This window comes from Drosophila santomea, chromosome 2L, assembly GCF_016746245.2.
Source record: "Drosophila santomea strain STO CAGO 1482 chromosome 2L, Prin_Dsan_1.1, whole genome shotgun sequence".
Classification (NCBI taxonomy): Eukaryota; Metazoa; Arthropoda; class Insecta; order Diptera; family Drosophilidae; genus Drosophila; species Drosophila santomea.
Genome location: NC_053016.2, coordinates 15,196,353 through 15,209,702, shown reverse-complemented (window position 1 = coordinate 15,209,702; position 13,350 = coordinate 15,196,353). Strand labels below are relative to the sequence as shown.

The 13,350-nt window shown below is 41.2% G+C and overlaps 1 protein-coding gene across 3 annotated transcripts in view; it reads left to right on the top strand.

The window, feature by feature from the left end:
* LOC120449148 (neural cell adhesion molecule 1) overlaps positions 1 to 2,263 on the top strand; it is a 68,101-nt gene extending 65,838 nt beyond the window's left edge. For all 3 annotated transcript variants that reach the window (XM_039631486.1, XM_039631503.1, XM_039631495.1), the window contains one exon: positions 558 to 2,263. In XM_039631486.1, coding sequence (XP_039487420.1) covers positions 558 to 1,232 — 675 coding nt within the window. In that variant the 3' untranslated portion in view covers positions 1,233 to 2,263. The remainder of the gene's footprint in view (positions 1 to 557) is intronic.
* The last annotated feature ends 11,087 nt before the right edge of the window (positions 2,264 to 13,350 follow it).

The window sequence follows — 13,350 nt, the reverse complement described above, 5'->3', positions numbered from 1 at the left end:
GTTATTTTTAAATTCACAATTGTATCTGCAGAATAAGTTTTTAAGCATTCAGGGGATTTCACATGAAATCCATACTATTTTATTAAATAATGGCCTTTGTGGTAAAGCCAAAATCAGTTTTATCCCATATTGGGTTTTTGAACGAAAAACTATTTAGGCACGTGATTACTTAGTTATAGGTTTTTCATGCTTCACGCATCTGGTTTTCAGTTTCCTTAAAAGTTGAGAATTGTTCAGGGAATCGGCAGACATAAGAATTTAATTGCACTCGCGTGGAAAATTCTAAAGTGGCGGAGCACAATTGCTTCCAGGCGAATTACTTTCAGTTCCAGTATGGCTACACCAAAAGAAATACTTATATGTTATATATTAGCAGGTATCTTAGGTAATAAGCTGCAGTTCAGTTGTTTCTTGAAGATTAAAACTGTTTATGCAGTATACAATTTTTTATTTTCCTCTTTCATATATTTGCAGTACATAATTATAAATATTTCTTAAAATTCAGTTATATCTGTGCTTCTGAGTGTATCTATGTCTCCATCCTCTCTGCCTTGCAGGTGACGACGACGATGCTGTCCGGCGATGCGGTGAATGCAACTGTCACCTACAATCAAATCAACGCGCAACGGGCGCAGCTGTTGGCGGCGGTGGCTGCAGTGGGCGGTGGATGCAGCAGCACCGTAATCTCGCCCAGCAGCAGCATCCTGGGCGGCCTTGCCAAGCCGCTGGGCATGGGAATGGGAATGGGCATGGGCATGGGAGTGGGAGTGGGAGTGGGTGGCACGGTCATCGGGTCGCCCACGTCGCTATCCTCGACGGCCACATTGGCGGCCCACCTGCAGCCGGTGCACAGCAGCGGAGTGGGCACATTGCCGCCGGGACTCGGCAGCGGCGGTGGCTACATACTGAACGCCTACGCCAGCGGGCGGCTGCACCACCCACCGGGGGGTGGGGTGCCAAGCGGAGCGACCCACACCGCCACCCTGAACAGGCATCACCACCAGCAGCAGCACCAGCAGCAGCAGCTCCACCACCACCCGCACCACCAGCAGACGCACCACTCCGGCTCAAGTCTTTTGATGGGAAGTGCTGGAAGCGTGATGGGCGTCGTGGGACCCACCACGACAGCGACTACCTCGTGCAACTCCTCGCAGGATCTGGACGATAACATCAATATAAATGCGATTAAGGACTGCCTCATGACGCAGCGAGTGCCCGAGAGTTGCGTTTAAGTTCGAGGATTCGACAAGACGGAAACGGATATGTGTATTTAATTTGCAAGAATATCGATCTATTTCAGACAGAAATGTGGAAATTTGTAGATTAATTTCAATCTCAAAGAAGGAGGAATTATTCATGATTATTTATTGAAAAGTGTGTAAAATATGTAACTACCTTAATTTATGTGGCTTGTATTATTTACCCTACATCATTTCATTTAATTTAAGACATGTCTAGGAATATGAAAACTGAAACATGCCGGTTTTCTCTTCGTTAAGGTGCTGTGCGTATATAATCCTAAATTTAAGTGCAAAGTAAATTCTGGGAGTAGATGTCATTAACCGACAGGAAACATCATATCTACTGGTTCCATAGCATATCCGTTGTTATATCAAAATAAAACACATGAAATGAAATATCAAAGATTATATTGAGGTTTTTGTGTTTATATTTTCAAAAACATTAACACGAAACATGCTAACTGAAGTGAAAGGAGTCGATGTAGTTTCGAACGAGCATTGAATATGGTTAACTGAATTTACATCATCTAACAACACAGTTAAACACACACTCTATTTTAAGGAAACTCCAAAAAGACTCAAACAATTTAGTAGCAAAATATTTAGTAGCTAAAATATTTTGGAAATGAAAAGTAAACAGCATAGGAATACTTGTATATAAAATATATATACGTGGCATAGACTATAGGCAATTGTATAAAAAGAAAAAAAGCACACCTAAATATCATTTGTTGTTGTATATAAATATGAATGATTGTACATTTATCAAAGTTTATGTTTGAGTCGCCGCCTAAATCGGCAAACGGTCCTGCTTAGAGCTACAAGAAAAACTGAAGTTAAGTGTTTAGAAGGGAAAGTGCTAGATGTAAGATAAATTAGATCAAAGAAATTGAAAGAGTTTAAACTGTGCTAGGCTAACAGAATAAGGCGTAAATATCAATAAATATGTTAAGCTAAGTCGAAAGATAGTGTGACAAGACAAAATTGACTATTTGGAATGTAAACAAAGGGCGAAAAGTAAATATAGATCAACTACAAAAAAACCAAAAGAGTTAATTAATTATTTGCAAACCCTGTGCGGTGGGAACTTATTTGTTTGAAATCTAATTTGGAAGTTGAAACCCACATGGTTGGTTTTTAGTTTTCATTTTAATTTCACTTTTTTGTGGATACACTCTGGACCTGGACACATGTCCGAAATCTTTTTCAGCCCCACTTGGCCAATTTAAATCGCCACTCAAACGCCACACGGAGCTTCAACCCATTCCTGCGGTTCGCATGGCAACCACAATTCCCAACACCCGCAAGACAAACCGCAAGTGCCAAGCGAAAAAACTACTTAAAATTTCATATGCTGCTCGTCCCTTGTTTTCCCCATCACCGGACTTGCCTCATTAGTAAATCAAATTTATACGTGCCTGGTTGTACGGACCAAACACGCCTACTCACTAAAATGGTCAACCGAATGGATCGTTGGAGCCAAGTGGAATCGACGGCCTAAATGGGAAAACAAAAGCGGCAGGCTGGTAGATAGAAATTTAATATTGGTTTCCCTGAACTCCACTGGTATGCAGAGCAGTGACATTGATATTAGGGTAGTCAGTTAATTATTAATTAAGAAATATATGGGGTGGAGCGTTAATTGTGATAATGAATGTATTTGTAACGTTTATTAATAATGCCAGTAAGTGATATAGAAATTAAATAAGAAATTAAGCCATGTCCTTAACGATATTAGCCAATTCACAATTAATTTACGTTTAGCGTCAAATATTATGAAAACCTCCTGTCAAGCAGTGACCTTTGATTTGAATAACCAAACACGTAGTTTGCTGTTCTGTTCTGTTCTGTTTCGGTCGCATTTGATTGGTATTTGCTTTCATGTCGTCGCCTAATAGAAATCTCTTCACACGTGTCAGAAATTACACAGACACAACAATAATAACAGGGCTATGGAAAGAATAAAGCCAAGCAAAGGAAACCCTGTGGTCAGAAAATGCAAATAAATAAATGGAGCTCCCTCAATTGGAGCAAGCCTTTAAGAGAGAAATCTGAGCAAATAACTTCGACTCAATTATGCATGTGACTTACGCTATTGTTGTTCTCGACCAGTCTGCTCGTGTTAGCCATATTGATTTTTCCGCCTCAACTATGTGTGAAAATTAGATTCCCGTTTACAGTTTTCCCGCTTCCCCTCCCTCCATTAGCGATTAGCACCGCGCCCAAGAGCTTCAGTGCCCCAACCGCTGAGGGCGACCGGCGAATTGAATTGAAGCGCGTTGTGTAAATCAGCGGCTCAATAAAATCTAATAGCCCCGGCAGATTGCGGCTCGGCACGCACCGCACCAAGGCAACACAAACAAGGAAAAAAACATAATGGGGAGGTGGTCCTGGGTGGGTGGTAATCATAAATTACTGGACGGGGACAAAGCTCGTCCTTGACAGTGGCCAAATTTAATAGGCATCGTTATAAATGGCAAAAGTGACAGCCTGACGTCAGTGATCCGCAAAGCTTGAACCCGTTGAGAAAACTCCGAGCTGATTGACTTTAAAAGTTTTCAATAAACTGATAGGGTAAATGGGGTAGACTGGACTTCAGGCCATAACAACCATGTTAGTAATATAATATAAACCAGAAATGGAAGCCTTAACTACATAATACTGAAACTCTTTTCGTGTGCAATATTAAGCCAGGTTATAAATCAAACTGATTGTTTGAACGTGAGATATAGACAAACACTAACATAAGCTATGTAACTATGTAACACAGACGTCTTGATTTTAATAAATGTGTTTTAAATTACACATACTATTGGCTTATACGTAACAGCTTGTTTTGGCCATTATGAACAAATAAAACTCACCGGCAGCATTAAAGCCATATTGACGAGCGGAAAGAGCAGTAATCCCCAATGTTCCCGCCGGATGCTTTCTTTGTTCATTATCGAACTTTCCCATGCTACGGCGTTATAACGTTATAACACTTGCAGGGCCAAAGCCGCCAGCAGAGTATTACCGCAGGGAAGCCGCTTTGGCAAATTAACTAATGACCCCATGTCGGGGGATACGGGGTGCTGGGAACAGGATCGAAGCTGTGGCGGGGGGATTTTCCTGGCGCTAGGTTGCCGGGAATCGGGAGATTGGTGGGGCTGAGAGGGGGGCGTTTGTTTAATTGTCGTGCGACCCGCTTTTTGCTCCGTTTTAATGAGTCAATTTAAATTCCGATTTCGATTACGGCAAAAGCGTTTTTCGAGCAGCTGAGGCCAAATCGATGTTCATTAGCAGAAGGCGAGCCACGCCCCGGCCGCCTTCTTTGTTCGTTCGGTTTCCGTTTGCAGTTCCCACTGTATTTTTTGCCCTCTGACCTCTTTGTTCCGGACATTGTCAACGCAATTAGCACGGCGAACGAGACGGAAGTTTTAAAGTTAATATTGGTTTTTGTTTTTAGCATTCAAATGACTTCGCACGTCCTACTGCGCAAGGTGGCGAATTGAAACATATTTCGCCTTCCCCCGGGCCAAGGTCACATTCATAATTTAGGCATTTAGAATTTATTATAATTTGAATTGTAATGATGGTTTTCGCTTTTTAGCGATTTTTAATTTAAATCCAACCGCACTTTTTGTCAACTGAATTAATGGTACGCTACTTTGTGTGCAAGCGCTTTTTAGCATGGCCACTTTTTTGTCACGCGGACATTTTAATTAAAACATCACGGTTTTATTAGTTGATTTATTGCAGCATCTGACAGGCCGCAATAATCGCCGTAAACAAATGCATATGTAATTGCATATTTGAACTCAATTAACCCGCGACTCGACCGCACAAATTTTGCACATTTGTCAACCCAATCGCAGCAAAGGCTTCCCAGTGGGTGGCGCTGCCACTCCTCCTGCCTTCTCTTGCCTCCTCCTGGCCACTGGAGAAGCCATAAATCTCAGCCTACACTTTCAACTTGACCCCAACGGAGTCGACTCGATGTCGTTGGAAACGCAGCGCTGCATGAAATGAAATTTAGCGCAACGGCCTCCTTCCATATGCTCTTTGTTTTTGAGTTTTTCGGCTTTCCCGGAGCGGCTCCTACTTTTTTTTATGCCGCTCTCCGCTTTTCCGTGCGTCGCTCAACGCAACAATTTATGGCTAAGCGCTTGTGTTTGGCCTAAAAGTATAAGCGTATATATTTATATATATATAGGATAAAACCAGTTACGTAGGTTTCCATGTCGATAAATTACAGGCCTCGGTTTCGTCGACCTACCAGAGTTGAACTAATGGCAGACGAGCAACATTGTTTTATGAAACCAAATGGAAAATAGAAATTCTTTAAAAAATTATCCCAAACCGCAGTGCTCTGGCCTGAATCAGGTGTTTGTATCGATTTAAGCAAAAACAACAGGAGTTTTTATTGATATTTATATTTGCATTTCATTATTTTAATAACTATCAGTAATTTTTTATTTTTTAATGAAAATATTAATAAAATCAACTAATTAAAAGTTTCATTAACTTGCTGTTACTCTAACTTATATACATTTTGTATTATGCGTATGTTTTATATTTTAAATTTATTGGGATTATATTAATTTGTTAGTGATTTTGAACCTGAAAGAAAGTTGCTTTAACGCTGTTTTAAAGACTAAAAAAAAATGTATTAATATTATTAAAAAGCTAAGGACTCTCCGAATGCACATGTACCCAATTAATTTCAATAGACTGTGAAAATAATCACGCAAGCAAGAAAAATAAATTTAAATTCTGTGTCAACAGGCGGCGTGGTGAGATGTTGCCAAGTCGTCCTACCTAACAATTTATGCGAAAACAAAAAAGGGAAAACAAATATTTCAACGCAATGAGGGAGTGTGAGTGCGAGAGTGAGCTCGTGTATTTGTTAATTAAAATGCCTTAATTAAAATAATTTTCAAATATTTTGCCGACAAAAAAAGTTTCAACGCACACCCAAAAACACCCAAAAACACCCAAACACACACATGGGCCGATGTGGAGCGATGCAAATATCAACGAATCGGAGTGGCAGCGACGGTGGAGTCGACGGTGGAGCAACATTTTTTTTCTTCCATTGACTGCCTGCGCCGCACAGATTGACAACCATGACAGGAGCAACTGGCTCACCAGGGAGATGCGCCCCAGAACGTATTAAAAACTTTACAATTTGTGCACCGTAGTCAAGTTTAATTTTTTGGTTGAGTTGATGCGAAAATTGCAAAAATCATATTCCAACTGTTTGGCAAGCCATCAAAGGTACGGACGAACCACAAAGGCAGGGGGAAGTGAAACTGAAACTGAACCTGAACTGCACTGAACTGTTTCAGTATCTGAACTCTGTTTCAGTGTCTAAGCCGAAAACTGCAACCCAAAGGATATACGGCAGGATGGGCTGGGAGGATTGCAGGAAAGGCGGTGCAACATGTGTTTGTCCATTCAGCACAAATCGATTCCGGCTAGCTATTTGCTTAGCAAATTGAAAATTTCCATAAACCTTGATATCCGCCGCACAAGCGGCATGAGAAGCTCGACAATTGTCCTTTGCATTATTATCTCTCCGTCATTCGGTCCGCTCGGTTTTCCCATTTCCCGTACTTATCTCGGCTCTTGTTTGTTAAGTTCCTTCTGCGGTGGCTGCCACTTTTTAATGTCTTATCTACGCGGACTGCTTCTCGAAATGAAGCTACAAATTCCACCCAAAACAAAACACACGCGCCACACATAAAAAGCGAGCTGCGAAACGAAAAGAAAAGAAACGCAACGAAGCCAGTGAAGGCGAAAAATAAAAGTTGTGTTCAACTGTGCAGGGGAAAGGAGAGTGCCGCTCACTAACCCTTTATTGCCATTTCCCCCTCCCCCCCGAATCCTGTGGGGAAGCCCCGGCAGGAGTCATAATTATGCCCGGCCCATCGCGCAATGAACGAGGCACGCAAAACATTTTTCGTAATTATCTCTCTAAAACCAAAAAAATGAGAACAACAATGAAAAGTACGCGAGCAAACACTAAATAAAAAGGAAATTTTCTGCTTCCAAGCTGAACTGAAATGCTCTAACTCAATCAAAATCCTAAACATACAAAACAAATAATTTTTAAAACACGGAGCAATATAATAATAGTGTTAAAAGTAATATTTATGTGAAGGAGTAATACTTTTGCTCAAATTCATACTCTTGAAGAACTCATTGTGTCTGTTCATTACTGTATCCATGATAGAGTATAATTTTTTGACTCTGGCGGACAAGGACGAAATAAAGTTACCGCATTACTGCACGTTAAGCCAAGGATAAGAATAAAAAGGTACGAGAGTAGGAATAAAGAGGTATAACTGCTATAAACCCAATTCTGAGTCTTTCCTTGAAGGGTTTATCATTTAAGTGTTGCAAAATCTAGTTATTTGTACCGACTTCGCTTATTCTGCAATTCTCTTTGTGTCGCAAATTGTATAATGCTATTAAATTAAATTACGTTGTGTAAACCCTTTGTATAACAAGGACTTTCAGTTATTTCGTTTAAAATTTCCTAAAATTTGTTCATATTTTTAAAAAACAAGTGCAGATCTATAGGTGTTCCAAAGCCCCAAAAGCTCTTAAAGACACTGGACGTTGCAAGCGTGAAGTCACCCACAAGAGTGGTTTCTCTCCTTGTGCAATATCTGGGGCAAGAGTCGCGTCAGGGGCACAAAAACCCAAATTCGAGCCGGGAAAGGATGAACCTTCACAAATACACGACGGGTGGGCGTGTCGCTCATGCCAAATATCCTTGCTGCGAAGCTTGTGTGTGTGTGTGTGTGTGTGTGAGGAGCGTGAAAGTTATTGTTGGTAATATCAACACTAAAAGTGTTTATGATATGAAAAATGTTGACAGCAACTGCAGAATAGATATGCTCCGGCTGAGTGAGAGTGTGAGGTGGAGGAAAAAGGATGAGCAGAATGTACATACATATGTATATACGAGTATGTGTGCATGTCTGCGAATTTGAGTATGTTTGTAGCTTTTATCGCTGCTGCTGACTTTGATGAAAAATATGATTATGTCCTTTATGCGAATGCCTTGCAGTAAAAATAATAATAACACCGATATACATTCCCGCCTCGTTGTGGCATTTCCACCAAAATCCTTGCCTTTCTCTGGCTGCCACTCTTCGGATGTTTGCTTTTCTTTTTTGTGTTTTTGGCAACATTTTTCATGACTTTGTTCGGCTTCCTTGGACTTTATTGGCTGCTCATCCAACTTTTGCCTGCCGGGCAAAACACTGGCGATTCCACCAAGAATTCCCTCGTTGCTTGCTTGTCATATGTTTGCTTTATTATGGACAACGCGAAGCTGTAAGCAACACTAGCCATAACAATAACAGAAGGCAGCAAGCCACCAACTACCGCTCATTCCCGCCAGCGAATGCAACAAAACGGTTGTGACCCATAAAATGACAAAGTTGCAAGTGGCTTCCGAGAATTGACATTGCTACCACGCCCAGAAATCCAGCCAAAGTTACGGCCTTATATAAAATGCTCGTTTTCACTTAGATGCGATTAGTAATTGCCAGGGGAGTTCCAGAAACACGAGTACCCAGAGAAAAGGTCACTTTTCTCAGAATCCAAATGTATGCCATGTTTTAAAGAAATCAAGTTTTTAATAAAGCAATTGGTCAATTGGAAGAAAGTATGCAATTATGTGAAGGTAATTGGTTGGGAATATGTTTAATGCGTCTAGAACAAAGTTGGCACTTCCATCCACTTACGAAATAGGGGATGCAGAAAAAATCTAACAGCTTGATTCTTCTCTTCAAATTCTCGGAAACTTATCATTAAATTTAATGGAGTAAACAACCTTTAAGAGTCCCAAGTCCACACTTAATTATTTTGGTCTGTGCAAGACAAACAAAAGCAAAGAAAAACTGAATTCTTAAACAAAGCTTGAATGCCCAAGCAGCCTTGTCCTCACATGATTTACTTAATATAATTTTGTCCTTGCGATTGTTAATTTATGGGCAGGAACTGCTGGAATTCCGCCGCCCTAGCCCACTTAATGTTCCTGGAATGTAATAAAAACCAAAGTCGATGGATAAAGGACGATGAACGAGGGGTGCCAAACAAATGTCCCGTTAAATATTTAGTTGATTTAATTATGTGAACTCACTCTGTGTGTGTGTGTTATGTGTGTTTGTGTGTGTGAGTGAGAGGGGGGATTGTGACGGTGATGAAGTGAGAGAAAGAAGGAAGGGGGGCAAAACCATTAAATCAACTCAAACTAAGGCAACAGAATTTACGAGCCCCAAAGTTTTTGGCTCTCTTTTAATTGTGCTTTTCGGTTATCTGTTGCTTATTTATTACGAATGCCATGTGCCATATGCCATATGACATAACAGCGTTGGAGGAAGACAACGAAGCGGGCAGGACCCTCGGATACACATACACTTAAGCACACATGGATGCTGAGGGTTTTGCTTTGTGGTCATTTTTTGGTAAATTAATTAAACAAATAAAATAATATGTCAGCAGCAGCAAAAAGCAATAAATACTAATTTGCCTGTTTCAACACAAATGTCATCTTTGTGTTGAGATAAATAAGGCGAAGGAGGCCCACAGGAAACACACACACACACAGACGCACACTCTTCCACCGCATAAATGTTGTTGTCCTTGTGGCCGGGCGAGTTCCTTGGCATTTGTTGCCAAGGTTTCCAGCTGCTCTCAGTGCGGTTGGCCAAGACTCAGGGTTAAGTGGATGGTGGGCGATTGCAGACGGAGGGTCGGTAGGTTGGTGGTTGGCAAGACAACTTACCGCTGTAGCTGTAGTTGTTGTAGTTCTCCATTCAATTTATTTACTTTTCGACTGACAAAGGCTCCCATTTAATGAGACCATTCATGTTTTAATTGCGATAAATGGACTTCCATATCTTATATTACAAATATGTATGGGATAAGTAAAAAATTTGCACGAATATCTATGTTTCGGAATCCGTGCTAATTGAAAATAAAGTTCTTTCCTTAGAGTAAATATTTAATGTTGTATTGAAAACAATTTCTCATTGAAGCCGATGCCCTCGCGGGATAATAATGCTATAGTGCACAATGGTTATTTGTCATTAAAATGTTTTGTATTTCTGCACATCCTGGAGCATCTGTTGAATAATTTGGATGGACTTAATCCCCATTAAAGAACGGTTATGTTCAAGCCGGCCATAATTGTAAATCTCCTTGTACGAACATCGCCTTTGTTTTCTATCTTTGTTTTCTACCCTCGGGAGCGTCGGCTTGTTAGCAATTCTCCGACTCCGGTTTGTTTGGTTTCGGATTCAATTCACTTTTTGTTTCTATTAATGACACACAGACACACAACCACCACACATACACACATACACACAGACCTAAAACACACACATAGCATGGCACTCAGACTCAGTGGCTGTGAAGGACATTTGGCAGTGCTTTTGGCCGAGAGAGCCTGACTCTGTCGTTGCTGGATTTATTTCACGGCACATTTAATTTCAGCACGCGCCTGCCAACGGGAAATGGCAATGGAATATCCCAAAAAAACAACGTTGACAACGATGACGATGGCGGGGACAAATCGACGACAGCACTTGGATAAACAATACCGTCAGACACAGTAATTTGTTTAATTTTAAGTAGCCCCTGGCACAAACTATTCCCACTGCCACTGGGTCATAAGCGGCCGGCAAAATAATCGCCCGGGGGCACAACCAATTCCCCAGCTCACTTATCCAGTGCCCGGAGAGCTTCGGCTCCGCTGCGGTCATAAAAATCAAAAGAGCATAAAAATACATTTGATAACACAGTGACGACTTCTGTTTTCGGTGTTTAGTTCGTTGTGTGGCCTCTCGAGTCCCCACAGCACCCAGTCCCCGCAATTCCCTAATCCCCGATACTGGAGACACTCCCCCTATCCCCCTATCCCCCCTCGGCTTATTTGCCTAAAGTGCTCATTTCAATGTCGCCCAGTGTCATGCCAAGATGTGGGCAGCATTCGCATTGGACCACAGGCCGTGGAAAGTTGGGGCTCAGGAAATTGGCAATGCCAAAACCAAAGAAAAAAATAACAAGATCCAAAAAAACAGAGGGGAATTCTAACCGAAACGGAACAGAACAGAGCGACAGGCAGCGTCCAAAAGTGAATTAAAATAAATTTGCTGGCGGGGATTTGGGGATTTGTTGTGCTGCGCATTTTTAGCAGGCGGTTACCAAGGACACGACTAACGCATTCCCGCTCCCAATTTCAGGGCTGCAGAATCGTATCGGTATCACATAAAAGTCATCTACGAAATCTGTGCACCCACAAATTAGAATGGATGAATTTTGAAAAATATGAACAGCCATACTTTGTTGACTTAAGTTTCCATGTAAGTTGTAGATGTTGGATTTAAATAATCCCATAATAGATTTTGCATGTTATTATTATTACTTCATCGAAATATAAAACAATCATTTCTTACCCTCAATGTTGTTTAAAAAATCGTAAATATCTACAAAAAGTACTTTTATCTGAGTTTTTCCTCAGCCCTGAAATGCGTTCCTTCTACGCGCCCCCATTGATAGACTTATAAAATATAATAAAAATTTTCTGAAGGAATTGGCCATGTTTTCCTTTGCCTGCAGCTATCATCTCTTCTTGAGACTGCCCCTCTGAGCATTGACTTCTCCTCCTTGTTGGGCCTTGACTTGGACTTTGGCTTGCCCATTGATGCATATAAGCAGCCGGCATTTATATAATTGTTATATCAAATATTCGACATTGCTGAGAACACTTTAAGCGCTCAAAAGGCCATCAAATTTATGGCTTTAAAATTAGACCAAAGGCAGCCAGGGAAACGGCCGAGCAAACAAGGGGTCCAAGGAGGAGACATGGGGCAAGGACTTCAGTGCGGTGGACAGGATTAGCGTGAGCAGAAGGTCCTGGCAATTCTGTGGCTCTGGCGATGTCTGGCGGTTTTGTTGTGAGTTTGTTCTGGAAACCCCGTTGCGCTTATAATGACAGAGCGGCATGTTGGAGCTTACTAATTCTTGGCCAGCTTTCGAAAACTTTACAATTAGATTTTCACCCCGCCTCACAGTTGGTCGGCTGTTTTGGGTCCTCATTTGGGGGCTTGATTTATTGACAGACCGGCCAGTCGCGAGAAAAACTCCTTGGGAGCATCCTGTGCGCAGCGCATAAATCTGCGAAATGTGATATGTCGCTATATTTTACAGCAAATTCATCTTTAACTAGGGGTCTTTAATTTGATGTCCTATTTTTGCTGTTAGGAAAAAAATACCAGTTGATGGCAGCGGGTCTAGCCTAATGATTACGGCATAATCCCACTTTCATTTCATTTACATCAATCCAGGATGATAAATGAAAAATTCTAATAATGAGAGTAAGCCCGGTTTTTGGGTAACCCTTTTCGGAGGCCGCTGACATTTTATGCAATTTTCTTTTTTTTTTAGGTTTGACCCAAGCCCATTTTGGCGGAATTAATACTCTTCTAAATACTGGGTATAAAAACCCATTCTAAGCACGCAAAGTTTCCTATAATATTTTGTCGTAAAGCTGCTCAATATAATGTTATGAACTCTAGAACAAATTATGCCGGAGAGTTTCATATTTGTTTCCATATAAAGTTTTGCTAAAGAGCATTCACAGTTTAGTTTTTTCCATACATATGGCCCTTTTGTTTTATTTCTTACATTTGCATAATTTTCCGCAGATTAAACTACAATTTATCATAATTTTTTCATGAGTGAATTGTTGCCTTGCGCCCGACTGCTCAAAGTGATTTTTAATAGCCGACGGGCGACATTTTCCCAGCTCAAGTTTCCCATTTACATCATTTGTTTGATAGAAAATCATATCTAGGAGATGTTTCTTGTAAAGCCCAGTCAGCGAAAGGAGACAGCCTACCAAAGGAGTTGGAACATCAAAGGCAATAAATCCAAGGAAAGTGCGATTGCAATGTATATGGGGGGCGGATTGGGGTATTCGAGAAGCGAAAGAGAAGCGCACACGATAACTTGACCGAACATCACAGACACATGGGGAAATGGAGGAGATGGGGGGGGGGGGGGGGGGGTTGGGAAACGGGAAAAGGGGGTGTTGTATATACATAAA